The sequence below is a fragment of the Rhinolophus sinicus genome, chromosome 14 (genome assembly GCF_057876585.1).
Source record: "Rhinolophus sinicus isolate RSI-liver-muscle chromosome 14, RSI-T2T, whole genome shotgun sequence".
NCBI classification, from domain to species: Eukaryota; Metazoa; Chordata; class Mammalia; order Chiroptera; family Rhinolophidae; genus Rhinolophus; species Rhinolophus sinicus.
In genome coordinates, this window is record NC_142514.1 from 47,972,590 (window position 1) to 47,989,203 (window position 16,614).

At 34.4% G+C, this 16,614-nt stretch overlaps 1 protein-coding gene across 12 annotated transcripts in view; it reads left to right on the forward strand.

Annotated features, from left to right (window-relative positions):
- Nucleotides 1–16,614, forward strand: part of LEPR (leptin receptor) — a 78,293-nt gene that overhangs the window by 15,901 nt on the left and 45,778 nt on the right. For 6 of the 12 annotated variants that reach the window (XM_019731856.3, XM_019731832.3, XM_074334873.2 and 3 more), the window contains 3 exons: nt 3,437–3,496; nt 8,311–8,640; nt 10,593–10,716. In XM_019731856.3, the coding sequence (XP_019587415.3) occupies nt 3,457–3,496; nt 8,311–8,640; nt 10,593–10,716 (494 nt within the window). In that variant the 5' untranslated portion in view covers nt 3,437–3,456. Of the gene's footprint in view, nt 1–3,420; nt 3,497–8,307; nt 8,641–10,592; nt 10,717–16,614 lie in introns of all 12 variants that reach the window. The other 6 variants (XM_088791188.1, XM_088791189.1, XM_088791186.1 and 3 more) reach the window with 3 other exon arrangements.

Genomic DNA, 16,614 nt, shown 5'->3' on the forward strand with positions numbered 1-16,614 from the left:
GTTTTATATTTAAGTAGAATTTGATACATAAAAATAACACAAAGAATTCTCTCTGATAGAAATTAAACAGTCTGGTTTTCTTCTGAAAACCCACAGTATAATTCAGTAGAATATAGATTTTGATTTTCCTATTGTTTAAAGTTTATAGTAATAACGAAAGAGTTAGTGATATGTTGAATGTGATTTGAAGAGTTAGTGATACCGTGTTTGGTATGTTATGCAAATGAAATTATTGCCTGCACATCCAGGTATCATGGATGCATCATTTAGATCAGACTGTGGATGAGTCTTTGTATATTTCATAAAGATTTCTTTAAATATTTCAAATAAGACACATTTCTTCTTTTAACTGTCAGCATAGAATGACTACATTCCAGGGGAATGTAAGGCAGTATTATCTCAAATTCCTCAAGGCTTGGTGTGCATCAATTCAGGGAGCTATACTTGTGGAGGGTTGCCTGAGGAATGAGCACTCCATTTGTTTATCTACATCAGGAATTCTTAACCTGGGAGTTTTGGATAAATTTCAGAGAGTTTGTCAATCCCCTGAAATAATAGCCCTAATTTTGGGTGTATGTGCCTCTTCCTGGCAGTTGGTACATTGCTCTCCCCAAATTCTCAACAAGGTCCATATCCAAAAATGGTTAAAAATCACAATTTTGAAATTCTGTCTGGTGTTAAGCCAGATTCCCAAAGAGCTGTATATGGATGATATTAGAAAGCCTTTTTTAAAGATTGCTTTTATTCAATTTTGTCTTGGTGTGATGCCACCAGCCTATTTTGAAGAATATTTTAAGAAAGAGTCATATTTGCCATTCATTCATTCATTCAGTTAATATATATGGAGTATCTATTATGTAACAGGCAGGCTAATATGTGTGAAGGATATAATGATGAAAAGGAAATAGTCAAAAAATCCCTGGGTCTGGTGTAGTTTACATTCCAGTGGAGAGAATTAGACAATAAGCAAGAAAATTAACAAATCATATTCATGTTAGTGTACAGTAATAAGCAGAAAAAAATTAAGCAGAAGAGCAGATATGACATGTTGGGGTCGGGCAGGTGTTGAAATTTTAAATAGGCTGGATAGGGAAAGCTCCTCTGAGAAAGTGACTTGAGCAAAAGGGAGAGCAGTGGTTGATGAGGTCAGAGAGGCCTGGAACAGAGATCCAGGACCTTGTAGTTCTGCAGAGGCCTTGGACTTTCAGTCCGAGTGAAAACGGGAGTACTGCCGTGTTTTGGGAATGTGAGACAAGATCACTTGTCTGTATGTTATCCAGATAACACTGTGTGTTATCAAGATCACTCTCGTTGTTGCATTGGGAATAGACTGAATTAGGGTCGCAGTAGGGAGATCAGTTAGGAGGCTCTTCTGATCTTCCATGGAAGAGATAATGGTGGCTTAGAATGGGGTATTGGCAAAGCAGGGGTTGAGAAGTTATTGTATTTTGAAATTCCCATGAAACTCTACTACTCTTAGGATGTTCATGAGAATGGTACCTGTTATCTTATAGAGTTAGTAAGGCAAAGTTTCTTTCTGTTCTTAGTGTTAAGATGATTTGTACATTTCCCTTAAGGAGTTGGTTTTAAGTACTCTGAATTTATAATTGGATAATTTCACCATGAGAAAGCTTAAAGCAAATTAATAGCTCATCCTTAGGAAGTGAATTCAAATTAATGGCATTTTGAATATTAGACCATTTTGGTCACCTTACCATTACTTTCCACTTCACATGATTTTTTTTTCCCCTCACAGTTTAAAATTTTCTGTCATGTTTTTTCTGTATTATTTCTGTTTTTGTAAACCTCCTTATGTCCTTTTCTGGTACAAGTCAGGGTGCATATAAATATTTCTCTCTTTGAAGCTATGGGAAGTACCACCTTTCACATTCTCCTCAAGGTTGCATCTATGCCCTTTTCATACTTGTGGTTGTGTTTTTGTTATACAGAACAAAACCTGAATGCAAGATTTCAAACCATAAAAATAGTTTGTGTTTTTCATGGAGCATTAAATAAAAGAATGGTTGTCTTATGTAAGGAAAAACAACTGATCTATTTTGTCACTTAGCTAAGTGGATAATCATTTGAGTTAAAAGTGAGTCAAATCAATTGTTGGATTAAATGAGTAGTCACTAGTCAGTTCATTTGAAACACTTAGTCTACGAATATGTTGTATCTATGACACATCTTGATTATGAAACTTGCCCTTGGGTTTATTTCATGAGAAAATTTTGTATCAGAAACAGGTAACATAAAAAGCTAGAAGAAATTTGTACACATTTCATATGATTAGATACTGAGGATTCCAAACTAAACCAATTTTTAAAAATCCTAAAGAAACATTGCGATGTCAGTATTAAAGAACCCAAATTCTGCTGAAAAACTGATAGTCTCAAAAACAAATTTACCAGACTACACAATGTTTATACACACCCATTTTCTTCCCAAGAGTTATTAAGTTGTGAAATAAACAAACACGTTTTTCTGTTTGCTGATCACGTGCTACCAATTCTCAGATGAGACATATTTTGTACTTAATATTTTATAACATTCTTTGTCGTAAAGATGTGACTTCTATTTTCAAATAAAATCACCCAGAATTATGGGCAGTTCTGAAAGGGATGGGAGAGATCATCCATCAGTCTGACTTGTAGATGAGGAACCTGAGGTCTAGAATGTTGATGTCCCAAGGCATACAGTGATTAGTGAAAAAGTCTAGATTGGCACCCCGACTCCTGACACCTAATTCAGGGTCTTTTTTTTTTTTTTTTAGCCTCAGATGAACTTGCATGTAGTGAACCTAATCCCCAATTTGAGATAATAAAAACGCTTGGACTATAAAAAGCCTTTAGTGTTTCATTATAAACCTAAGCCCAAATATATTAAAATAATAGTAGCATTCTAATTCATGACATATTGGTACAAATAATCTTGTTCATGATGTGTTTCGAATTGAATAGAATTCATGGGAAAGCTTGTCTCTAAAATCACCCTATCGTTTGGCTATATTACACCATTGAACTTTTCTTAAATTACTCTGATAACTCTCCTAAGTGAATATTGTCTCATCTGCAAATGAACAGTGGGTTTCCAAAAGCATATTGGGAAATTTCCTCCTTTTTATTGGAAATAAATATGCAGTCATTACCTATGTTCTAACCATTTGGCTTTGTAGTATCATAGGAAGGACAGACAATTTTTTGATTATGTCATATGAATATATGGCTGATTTTAACTATGTAAGAAAACATGTGCACGAGAATAAGTCTATAACATAATTATACTTTAATGTGAGATACTTCTCTGATATTGATCCAGAGTGTTATAGGTAATCCAAATTTAAGAACTGATTTATAATCCTTTTCCTTTTATATTTTCTATGGACAGCTTGTATATATGTCAGGGTTTTTAGTTTTTTAGATTTACTGTTTTTCAGGTGTACTTCTCCGAAGTAAGATGACGTGTCAAAAATTTTTTGTGGCTTTGTTACACTGGGGTAAGTCATTTGCCTTTTATCTGTCTATAAATAAGGTAGAAATTTTTCCCTTGGAGTTGCTGTTTACTTTATTGGCTAACAGAATTTCTCATCTCCAGTTAGGAATTCTCATGCTCATGCTCACTAAACAAAAATTTAAGAGTGAAAATCCCTTCTAACCCTTTGAAAAAGTGAGAATGAAAATCCTTCTAACCCTTTGAAAAAGTGAAAATGAAAACCATTTCCAACCTCCTGGAAACAACCTGATGTGTGTCCTTCCAGAACTATAACACTAACACACACACAGACACAGACACACACACACACACACACACACACACACACACTTCAGCTTTTCAATGTGTCATGACAACTTTTTTCAGTATTTACTGATGTACTTATTTGTTTAATGATTACACGGCAGTTAACTGTATGAATGGACCTTAATTTATTAATTTATTTGATGTTTCCCATTGGTAGATATTTCTTTTTCTGTAACAAATCATGCTGCATTGAAATCCACATACATATATCTTTGTATATTTGGGAGAATATTTCTGTAGATTAATTCCTAAAGAGAGATTCTTATGTAGAATATATGCACATTTTTGAATTTGATAGGTACTGTGAAATCTTTTCCGTAAAGCTTTGTACCATTTGCAGTCTGAATGTAAGTATATGAGTGCTATTCCATTGCATTTCTGATGCATACGCCTTTAAGATACATATGATTATTCTTTTACCTTTTTGACCTGTCAGGTACGCAAAATATGGAATCTCATTTCAGTTTTATTCATTTGATTATTTGTGAGGTTGAACCCTGTTTATTGACCATTTACATTTATTATATGATTTTCTAATTCATATACTTTGACCAGTTTTCTTGTTGGATTTTATTGGTCTTAGTTGATTTTTAGAAATGTCTAAAATGTAATAGATATTTAGCTTTGCAGTATCAGTCAGTGTTCTCCACAGAAACAGAATATATATATATATATATATATATATATATATATATATATATATATATGAAGACATTTTAAATTTATTATAAGGAATTGTCACATAACTTTATGGAGGCTGAGATGTCCCCAAGATATGCAGTTGGCAAGCTGGAGACCCAGGAGAGCTGATAGTATAAATTCCAACCTGAACACTGGCAGGTTTGAGACTCAAGAAGGATGGATGTTTCAGTTTGAGTCTAAAGGAAGGAAAAGACTGATGTTAGTCAGGCAATAGGAGTTCCCTGTGACTCAGACTTTTTGTTCTCTTCAGCTCTCCAATTGATGGGATGAGGCCCACCCACATTAGGGAAGGCAATCAGCTTTACTTGGTCTGCTGATTCAAATGTTAAATTAATCTAGAAGCATCCTCACAGATATACCCAGCAGAATATTTGACCAAATGTCTGAGTACCCTGTGGGCCTTGACAAGTTGCCTCATAACATTAACCATCATAGCCCTAACAATTTCTTATGTTTTGCACATTTTTCCTTTTTGCCCATCATTTTCTTTTAACTTTGTTTTCTTTTACAGTACAGGAAATTTATATATACACATTAACACCCTTATACATACTTAGAAACAAGATACAATGACCCTTGAATATTTTAATTTTATTTAGCAAATGTAGCACTATTAAGTTACACATATATGTATATATGTACATATGTACATATACATGGTGCCAAAAAGTTGTGTACACATTTTCAGAAAGGAAAGAACTATTAAAATTGTAATACTCAATATATACTGATAACAACAGATGAATACAAGTCACGTTTGACTTCTGCAATTACAAGAGGTGCTCGAAGTGGTTACCATCAGCATCCAGACACTTCTGATTACGGCAAACCACTGCTTGAGCAACGTTGACCAAAGTGTCCACTTGTACACGCTTTTTTGGCACCCTCAGTGTATATCTATCTATCTATCTATCTATCTATCTATCTATCTATCTATCTATCTATCATCTATCTCTATGTCTATATAGATATAGCTCTCTCTCTATATATATAGATATACAGCATATCTAGGTCTATATATATATCAGATTGATACTAATCCAAAGTGCATGTGCCCAATGCTTCGAAAGGCCAAAACTCAAAACTTCAGAGTTTGGAGTAAGGAAAGTTTTGTTGCTTGAGAAGGAGCCAACAGAGAAGACAGGAGACCTAATCCTCAAATCCACCTTAAGAAAGTACAGAGTTCAGGCTTCTTTTATGTCAAGGGAAGGAGAAATGGGAGGGGCTGTTTTAGTAAAACTCAAGCTGCAAGCAGAATTCCTCTAATGATTGGCATGTATATATGCAAGACTAAGCAGGAGCTATGATCCTGAAGGCCCTGGGAACAACCCAGGCTTGAACAAGATGGAGTCAGAGAGACCGAATATTTCACTCTGTTACAAGATAATAGTCAAATCTTTAATTCTCTGTGTCAAGGAGCAATTTACTTGGTGATCATATTTAAAATAAATGACTATGACACAAAATGATGGGTTTATTCTCATATGGAAAGGAGATGTCATTTGAAATGCTATTTTGCATTATAACTCTGATAAACAATAACAAATATGTTATAAAGAACTATTATCAAGGGATGGTGTATACTTTGGAAATTTCCATCTTGAATAACACCAGAAGAATGCTTTCAGAAATTATATGTGTATTAGTCTTTCTCCTTCCCATTACAGGAATATCCTTAAGAGAAAGCTTACAGATTTTTTTTTAACGTCTTCTTATTTTTAACTGCCTTGAACTATAGCAGAAATCTGTTTGAAATTAATCATACATTGCTGATGACTTTGGAGTGTACCATTCTCATTTGTTTCTTACCACGTTCTAGTTTTATTCTGATTAAACAAAACAAAACAAAACTTCAAATCATCTAATTTGTTCTGTGTTCCAAGTTTTTGAAATTAAAGCCAGGCTATCTTTAACGAAACCCACTTTATCTGTCAGCTATTACCTGTGTATTTAGTTCTGAGCATCTCCCCAGCTACTCCAATCTAAAGGTGCTCTTATGAGCTTCTCTACCAGTCTCGTTGTACACACTGTTCATTCTCATTTGCAGACATGTATATATTTACAGAAAATACTCAACAGAACTCCACTGTTAACCAATTTCAACAAAACAAAACAAAACAAAACAAAACAAAACAAAACAAAACAAAACAAAACACTATGCCATAAGGGATCAGAAAGTGATAACATACTTCTCTCTCTTATATTATCTATCTAATTTTTATTAGGCTCCAAATCTCAAATGTTTCCAAGATGTTTGTGGTTTGATCAAGTTTTGTGAATCAGAAGAGTTCTCAGGATATTGTTACTCTGATAATATATGCTTTCAGATGCAAATACTAGACTCCTTGCTATTTAGGGTTCATTTGGAGGGAAAGAAGTATCATTTGCAAAGGAAGCATGTAAACAAAATAGAATCATCATTTAATTAAGCTGATTCAATAGTTGCTGTTTCTATGACATTCATGATTACATTTTAAATTTCAAATACTTCTTTGAAGAATTTAGGCTAATTTCAGTTCAGCCAACTGAATCATTCCTCCATGTACAGCCTGAAAATACAATAGTTTTAATTAGTAACATTACATATTCACGGTTTTGTAAAACGAAAGAAATAACTTAGTCTCTTTTCATTGAGATATTCTGATTTTAGAAATGTGTTAAGAAGATTGAAGTACAAAGGAACACAGTTGCAATGAGAATTCACTTTTGGCTAATTGTTATCACTGTGGGCAAAATCATATCAGTCATGTTAATTATTTTTGTCTTAATTTTTGCATCTGATACATACTTATATTTATAGAAAGATTTAGAAACCAAACTGTGAACTGTCATTACTTACATATTGTTTGAATATTTTTACATATATTATTTTTATAATTATAATGATCATGAGTTGATTTTTAAAAATTTCTATTTTCTTACAATTTTACATTTACCTTAATCCTTCAAAATACTTATTCCATATAAATCCACGTAAAATTCTCAGAATTCTCATTCTGCATTAGTTTGTATATGAGGTAACACAGCTGTTGGGTTATTTGCATAATTTGTAAAAGAAAGAATTATGGAGAATTGTGATTTTATTTTTAAAGAATTAGTTATTAAAACACAAATGTCACTTTTGAGGATTCTTTTTGTACAGAATTATATAATTGTTCTTAGTTTTTATATGTCTAAAAAGTGATAATTGTCTTTAGTCAACAATGGAAGTCTGTGTAAGAAGTCTGTCAATGTGCATCAATTATTGGAGAATGCATTAAGGACATGTCTTATGTAATGTCCTATATCTGGAAGATTATGGGCAGAGTCAGGAGATCATTTAGTTGTCCTGATGTTGAAAACAAAATCTTTCTAAAAGCACTCAGTGATAGTACTGTTAATATTTTGGTGTTATTCTCTTTAAGAAATATTAAAACAACACTTTACTATTTGTTTATATAATTACACATCCAGATATTTCTTATTTCTGCTGAAGTTCATTAGAATTCTTTTTAGGAAAGGAGATTGAAATATTTAACTATAATTCCCTTTCATTAAAATATAAATGTTAGATTAATGAAGAAAATTAAGCATAAATTTCCAAAAAGGGGTGCTAGAGAGTGACGTTTTCTCTATAAATAAATGCACCCTCTTAAGTATAACACCCTGTGCAGTCAAAGCATAGAGCTGTGTAGTAGGTGCTGATTGAGCACTTGAAAAGTTAAATCATTACTACTGAGCACTGTATGGTTTAATCTTAGATACTTCCTATGTATGTTATAGTCAAAATGATTAATTATTTTCCTATGTGTCTTTTTAATGTCCTAGCAGAATTTATTTATGTGATAACAGCGTTTAACTTCTCATATCCAATTACTCCCTGGAGATTTAAGTTGTTTTGCATGCCACCAAATACAACCCATGACGTTGTCTTGCCTCCTGGAATCTCAAAGAATACTTCAGATTTGAATGGACAATATGAGGCAGCTGTTGAAGCTAAATTTAATTCAAGTGGTACCTACTTTTCTAACTTCTCATCCAAACCAACTGTCCACTGTTGCTTTTGGAGTGAGGAAGATAAAAACTGCTCTGTACATGCAGACAACATTGAAGGGAAGGAAGTTGTTTCAACAGTAAACTCTGCAGTTTTTCAACAAATAGGTAAGTATTTTAACTTTCCAAGATTTAGCTTTTATTTAACTGTATTGAACCAAATCTTTTCATTCTCTGGAACCTGTATGAAATAGATGTCTTATGGATGGGATTCTTAACACATACCATCATTTTATATGAGTAATAAAATCAGGATTCATCATGGGACCAAACTAATAAGCCCCGAATTATTTTATATCCTATAAAACTAAAATAAAAATGTAATGAAGGAACTCTTTTTATCTATAAATACATTTGGTGTAGACTTCTAATTTTGCTTTAAAATAGAGAAAGCACACCTGATTTTGTTAAATAGATAAAATACTTAAAATATTAAACTGTTAAATTAGTTCAATCTTAAAGCATTTGTGAATAATATTAGTTCAAGCAAAGAATCGCTCTGCAACCAATATATATTTGAAATCTTGCATGTAGCTAGTGTAGTTAATAATGCTGCATCTGGAAATCTAAACAACAAAATTATTTCCAAGCCTCCTGGAAGAACTAATGGAGCCAAGTCAATTGACTCAGCAATCTGAAGAAATCTTCAGTGTGGGAATAAAGACACACACAGTATAGCACTCCTTTGTAGGGTTAATCAGGATTTCTCAACCTCAATACTAGTGACATATTAGACCAGATAATTCTTGGTTATGGGGAGCTGTTCTGTGCCTTAGAGGAGATTTAGCAGCATCTCTGGCTTCTACCTACTATCAATAGATGGCTATACCACTCTCTCCCCACTTGTAGCAATCAGAACGTATCTCCAGACTTTGCCAGCTATTTCCTGGCGGGCCACCAAATACCCCCCTGCTTGAACACCACTGATTAGATGGAAGAAACACTCCAGTGTGTTGAAATCAGTTTAGGAATAAGGATAAAGCATAAATATGCAATAAAAATCAGAGTTCTGGAACAAGTTAGACTAGCTCCGAGTGTCTCCCATTGAGTCTAGTCATGTAATTTAATTTTAAGTGAAGTGCTTTTTTTTTTTTTTTTCAATTTGTAAGGGAAATTAACTTAGCCATTTCAGTGATTATTAAATGTACCAAGAATGAACTTAAGAAGTCAGGGTCCTTGGGATAAGCCTCGAAATGATCAAAAAATGTTAACACTTTCTTCACTTAAGAGGCATGATCATGATGCTGTAGGTTTTAATTTTATATACTGTATAAATAAGGCTAATACCTAGTTACTTCTAAGTTAGTTTACGTTTTTATAACTAAAATTACTAGTTTAAATGGTGGTTACTGCAGATTTCTATTTAATATTCTGCCAAGTAGGTGGTTTATTTCATTGGGGTCAAGAGTGCTGCCAAGCTAGAAATCTTTTAGGTTTGGGAAAATGTGTTAGTGTTGCCTTAAGATAGTTTTAGTCTCGTCTGAAGTTAGTCATGATTTTCAGTTGTTGCTATTCTTGGCTTTCTAAATTAAAAATCACCTATAGTTTATCTTTCGTTATCAGGTAAGTTTTTCGGTGTGCAGTGAAATAAACTTTCATCAGTTGTGTTTGGAGCCTGTAATATTACAATAACAAGAATTTAAGGCATACATCATAGTTCAAATGTGAATCACCATGCTTTTATTGCTAAAGTAGACACATAAATACTGCTCCAAATTTGCTTGTACTTTGATATTTAATGTTCTCTTTTCTCTTGGAAAGTGAGCATTAACCAAGCTATGTGAGTTTTGAGGATTTGTCCTTCTTAAGTGGTTCAGGATAAAAAAGTTTGAGAAGGAATAATTGAATTTAATTCTCTTACTTTACAAAAAAGGAAACTGAAGGCCAAAGGAACGGAATGACTTGGGCAAACACATACCACTAGGTAGAGTCTGTTTTTTTTCTCTCAGAATGGGCAGTGGAAGTTGTATCAGAACACTGGTAAATTTAATTTAGCTCTTCTCTTTCACTGAGTTGTTCAGAATGTTTTTCAGATTTAATGTAGCTTATTTTTAATTCAGGTGCAAACTGGAACATACAGTGCTGGATGAAAGAGGACTTGAAATTATTCATCTGTTACATGGAGTCATTATTTAAGAATTCTGTCAAGAATTATGACCTTAAGGTCCATCTTTTATATGTTATGTAAGTACCAAGTAAATTAATTTGGACAGTTCAATTTTTTTAAATTTAAATGCAAGAGCTTCCATATGCAGAAGTGGACTGTGAAACCTCTCTTATCCCTACATTTCCTTTCATATCTCTGTATATTTCTAAGAGGATATATATACATATATTATATATATATACATATATACATATATAATATATAGTATATATACATATATAGTATATATATATGTGTGTGTGTGTATATATATATATATATATATATATATATATATATATATATAATTTTTATACAACTTTCTTTTCCATTAGGTTTCTTCTTTTCTTTTTCTGTTGATTTAGGTAGAAAGACATTGTAGATAAGAATGGGCATATATTCTGAAAAAATTGTGAGGTGAGTCTCACCTCAGCTTCTGAGTATTGAGAGAAGGAAGGAAGTACTGTTGTTCATGAAGAAATATTTGAAGTTTGGGGCAGAAATAGATTTTATTGAGCAAAATAGATTTTAGCTCAGAGAAATAAATTCTTTTGCAATGCAGTACATTCCTACAATGACCTAAATACTTGGGATGGTGATCAAAAACTCTCTGGGTGCCTATTCAAGAGAATTTCAAATATTATTAGCAGGTTAGAGCAATGTGCTCCGTTTTAAAACTCTGTGGCTATGTGTAAAGTCTTAAGTTTTAATGTGTATAGACTATAGTTATGTCTTGAGTTCTGCACTTTCTGAAAAAGGTATTCTATATAAATATATCAGAGCATTACAAAATAGCATAGTAACTTAGCTACTACAGCTGAGACCTTTAGTTAGCTGAGTAGTCACTGGTCTATGCATCTAAACGGTAGAACCCAGAAAAAAGAGAAAATTATGATAAATTAGCTAGATTTTTAAACTTGATCATAGGATTAATTTTGCAGATTCTTTTGACCTGCTTTTATTTTTAACTCAGGTTTCTAGAATTATTAGAACAGGAAAACCTGTTATAAGTGCATGCAATTTGAGAAACATTCTCTTTTCTTTTCCCCACATTAATTGTTCTATCCTTTGTATGATTTGGTTAATATGTATATTTTACCAATTGTTACATGCTAGTTCTGCCTCGAATTCTACTTTAGTGCACATCTTTGGGCAATGTATCTCCAAGTAATTTAAATAAGACTCCAGATCAGGAGGAAGAGCTGGCCAGTATAACAAATGAGACCTCCATGGGAGAGAAAATCCATAATGGTGGTTACGCCACAAAAGTTTTAAATCAAAATCACCTTCTCTGGACATTAGGGAATTCACAAGAGAAAGCTCTCAAATGCTTCCATGTGTAAATAATTACATTTTTAAAAGGAACTAAACCCTAATGTTTATAAGGGATTTAAAGCCCTATAAATATGTCCCTTAAGGAAAAGCATTGTTTGAGCTCAGATATTAATGTTTGTCAGAGGATTTGAAGGAGAGGTAGCATAGAAACGTGCTATTCTGGAACAGCTTTAGACATTTTATCTTAGACCTAGGAAGGAAATCTTCTTCCTTCGTAAGGTGCAGACTCTGTGTACTAGGCACTGAGCTGAGTGTGGGAAACACTGTGAAACAACTGAGACTCAGCCCTTCCCCTGGAGCTAACAGTAAAGGCAAAGAGCAAAACAACAAACTTTGAAAAGACTGTGATGTAATAAACACAGGGACTTGGGGATCATATGCCAGAAATATCTGCCTAGATTATGAGGGGCACAGAAGAATGAGCCAGATCGAGTGAAGAGCATTTGCAAAGGTCTGTAGTCACATATAGACACTTGAGGACTTGAAACATTGCGTGGTTGGGCTGGGAAGGAGGGGAATGATGAGAAGTCAGTGTGGATGAACAAGCAAGGATCATCCAGGGAGTTTGGACATTTGTAACTGCTGACACCTAGTTGACTTTGTTTCTTCAGTATTAGTCCTATCTGCGTTGTTAGTGATTCCAATATCCACATGGATGATATTCAGTTTCTTGAATGCTTTATTTTTATTCTTATTTTTTTCACTCCACTTGGTTCACCCATTCTCATGAACATACTCTAAACCTTGTCATTACTGATAAGCATGTTCTTTATATAATCTCAGTTCAAGGATCCCACACTCTGACCATCTCTTCTCCTACTCCTTTTGTTAGGCTTATTTCCTCTATTATCTCAACCTCAGAAGTAATTCTACATGTTTCTTGGCTCTGCGATCTGGGCATATGTTTCTCCTTTTTCATGACAAGGTGAACAACTCTGCAGCTGAGTATCTTTGTCAGTATGCTTACAGTAAGCACGGTTTGGGGAGTCCAGTGGCTTTGTTTCATTTTGTATTCTTTCAGTCTAAGCTATTGTGATTCTGCTATTCTAATTCTCTCATAAGACCACACGGCTCCTGTGAATCTTCCTTGGGTTCACTCCATTAGACAAAAGCTCACAGATTTCTTAGAGATAAGCCCTTCTCTTTGATCTTTGCTTAAAAGCCATTTCTTAATTTTAATATCTTTTGCCATCTGGAGAGGCTGAGTATTTCATACGTAGCTCTAAAGTCCTGGTTTCTTTTGTTTCACAGCCCTTTCCTCAATGTATATCTCTCCTCTTGCAGCAAGAAGAAACCGAGAGGCACCTTCACTCTTGCTTAAAAATGTCTTGAAGTAGGTGACCCAGTTCAGTAGGCACTTAGCTTTGTGCCAGTACATAAGAAAGATCCCCTTTCCTCCAGTTTCTATTAGGTTGGTGCAAAAGTAATTGCGTTTTTTGGAATTATTTTTAACCTGTTAAACCGCAATTACTTTTGCACGAACCTAATAATATGTTCCTCACTTTCTTTTGTTCCCTCACTTGCAATGTCCTCAAAATCCAGATTTCTACCAGCAGTCCATTCAAGGCAATTTAGGCATTCTCTATATCATGCTTGTCCAAATCTTTCTAGCTTCTGCCCATCGCCTGGTTCCAAAGCCACTGTCACATTTTTAGGTATTTATTATGGCACTATCTCATTTCCAGGTACCGACATCTGCCTTGGTTATCTATGCTATATAATAAATTACACAATATTTTGTGGCTTAAAACAACAAACATTTATCATCTTTCAGTTTCTATGGATCAGGAATCCCAGTGCAGCTTACCCGGGGAACATCTGCCTCAAGGTCTTTCACAAGATTACAATGAAGATGTCAGCTAGGATTGCAGTTATTTCAAGGTTGAACTTCAGGAGGATCTGTTTCCAAGCTCACTTCCTGGACTTCCAAGGTCCTCATAGGTTGTTGGACTGAGTTCCTTCCTGCCTGTAACTGCAGGCCTCCTTCAGGTGCTTGTCACGTGAATTTCTCCATGGAGCACGTTACAACATTGCAGCTGGCTTCCCTTAGAGAGAGCCAGACAGACCTGCTGATGACGTTGTATTTGAGTTTCACCAGGAAAAAAGGAGCAGTGGGAGATTCTCTTATGATTGCCCTTCTCCCCAAATCTATCAGTCTACTCATGCCAGTGCCTAGGCAGTTTCCTTTGCTTCTTTCATTGTAGATGAAGTCTCTGTGTTCCAGTCTAAAGTGAACCCTTTCTCATGGGTTTTGAGTCCCATCCCCTGTGGCCTATTCAAGAACTTTGATCTTGCAGTGATCCCCTCTCTTTCCTGCATCTTCAAGTTTCTCTCTCAATGACAGACATGCTGGAATAACTCCCACTTAAGACATGGATTTCCTTGATCACACATTTTCATCAAATAACTACCCCCATTTCACTACTCCCTTTAAAGAAAACACAATTTTGGACTGTGCGAATACATTATATCTTCCAAAATTAATATACAAAGTCAAGAAAAGTGACTTCTGGCCATGAGGGAATGATAGGGTCTGGGATTGCTCTTCCATCATAAACAATTAGGAAACTTGATAAAATGTAGGAAGCATCCATTTTCAGATATTGGACAAAGACAGAACAGAACTGCAATTCCTGAGAGAAGGAAACAAAATGAGTCCTCTGTCACTCAGGCTGTCTGAAGAGGCGATTTCCAGAACATGGCATAGGGTTGCAGAACTCAAGCAGAGCCCAGAAATATTGGTGAATCAATGAAACATAGATAGAAGTTCAGAGAGTGTAAGAGGGCTTGAATCCATGAATCCAGGAGGTACAGAGGGGGTCCCCTTGACTCTTTGGCGGAATACCATTCTGCCCATGATGTTGGGTAAGAAAAACTTCTAGGAAGATAACAATTACCAGGAGCTATAAGCTAAACAATTCCCAGAAGTCACACAGGGCCAGGAATAATTAAAGTTTCCATCAAACAGTTTGGTGAGACCTTGTTAAATGTCAGTGACATTTTTAGAAACCCCATATAATAGCTATACTTTAAAAGTATAGCCCGAGAGTCAAGCCTAATTAGCCCGAGAGTCAAGGCTACACTATGCTATCCCAAAAAGAACTTAAAAGAAGCTTAAAGGTTCAAACTGGTGCCCAAGTTACTAACCGACTGCCAGAATTTTTTTTTTACCAATCTTTAAAGCTAAACAGTACAATACACACTCAAAAATGTAATATTCACAATCTGGCATCCAGTAAAAAAAATTACATATGAATATTTGTATGAAGGAACAGGAAAATGTAACCGATAATCAAGAGAAAAAAGAAAATCAATCAATAGAAACAGACCCAGAAACGACAAAGTTGATAGAATTAGCAGACAAAGACAGTTATTAATATGCTGCACATACTCAATGATATAAAGGAAAACATGGATATAATGAGGAGAGAAATTAATGATGTAAAAAAGGAGTGACTGAAATTTTTAGAAAAAAATTTGTGAAGTAAACGAAAGTACTCAATATTAATTGCGACATTTTAGGAATAGTGTTCTTCCACTGCTACAAAATGTTTCACGTTGGTTTTATATTTTGCCTGCTATAATGCTGGAACCAGCAATTTGTCCAACGAGCCTTGATTCCTTTTGATTGGAGAATAGTATTTACAAAGCAGTATGTCAGGGCTAGGTGCTCATTGTTACTTGAGTTGCATTGTTTCTAGGCTCTCTCAGCACAGAGCTAGTTATACTTATGTATACACATAATATGCATATGTACACACATAATATATACATGATGTATATATATTAAAATACACAATTTATATCTCTCCATATAAACATATATTAAAAGCTTGTGTCCATACTAATATCTCCCATTCTAGTCCAAAACAACAGAATTCATTCTAGCCTTCCCTTTCTTTCTTTTTCTTTTCTTAACTCGTTTCTCCAGCAGTGAGAAACCTGGCTTCCCTTTCCTGCAATATATTACTCATTTGCTCAGTCCTAGAATACATGTAGTTTTGAAATTGCTAATCCATAGCACCGTGAAAAACAAACATATTAGCTAGAGTATAATATTTGTTTAGACTTATTTTGTCTTTGCTAAGGCTAAAGGTTATGATCAAAACACTATGTTCCAAAGTTAATTAGGATTTCCTCCCCTCTGCCCATGTAGTGATATTGTGAACTTGATGTACATTAAGGGCCATTCATTCTTGTTTCATTCCTCTTTTTTTTCTTCTTTTCTTCCTCTTTCCTATCCTTGTTGATTTTCCGTGTGTGGTAATATCTTATATGTGAAGAGTACTTTGTGTTTTACAAAATGCTTCTTAAATTTGTCTCCTTGATAAGATTTATCTAGGTCAATACTTCTCACCTGGGCTTGATTCTCAAGCTCTGGGGTGGAGCTAGTAATTTGCATTTCTGTCAAGTTCCAGGTGATGATGGTTACTGATTTGACAACCAGGTTTTGAGAACCACTGATTTATGACACTTATTAAAAACAGATTCCTTAGCCCCAGACCTACTGAGTTCTTCCTGGATGGTCTAGGAATCTATTTTTTTAACAAGTCTCCAGGTAATTCTTATGAAGAAACTAGTCTGGGGTACTAATATGGTCT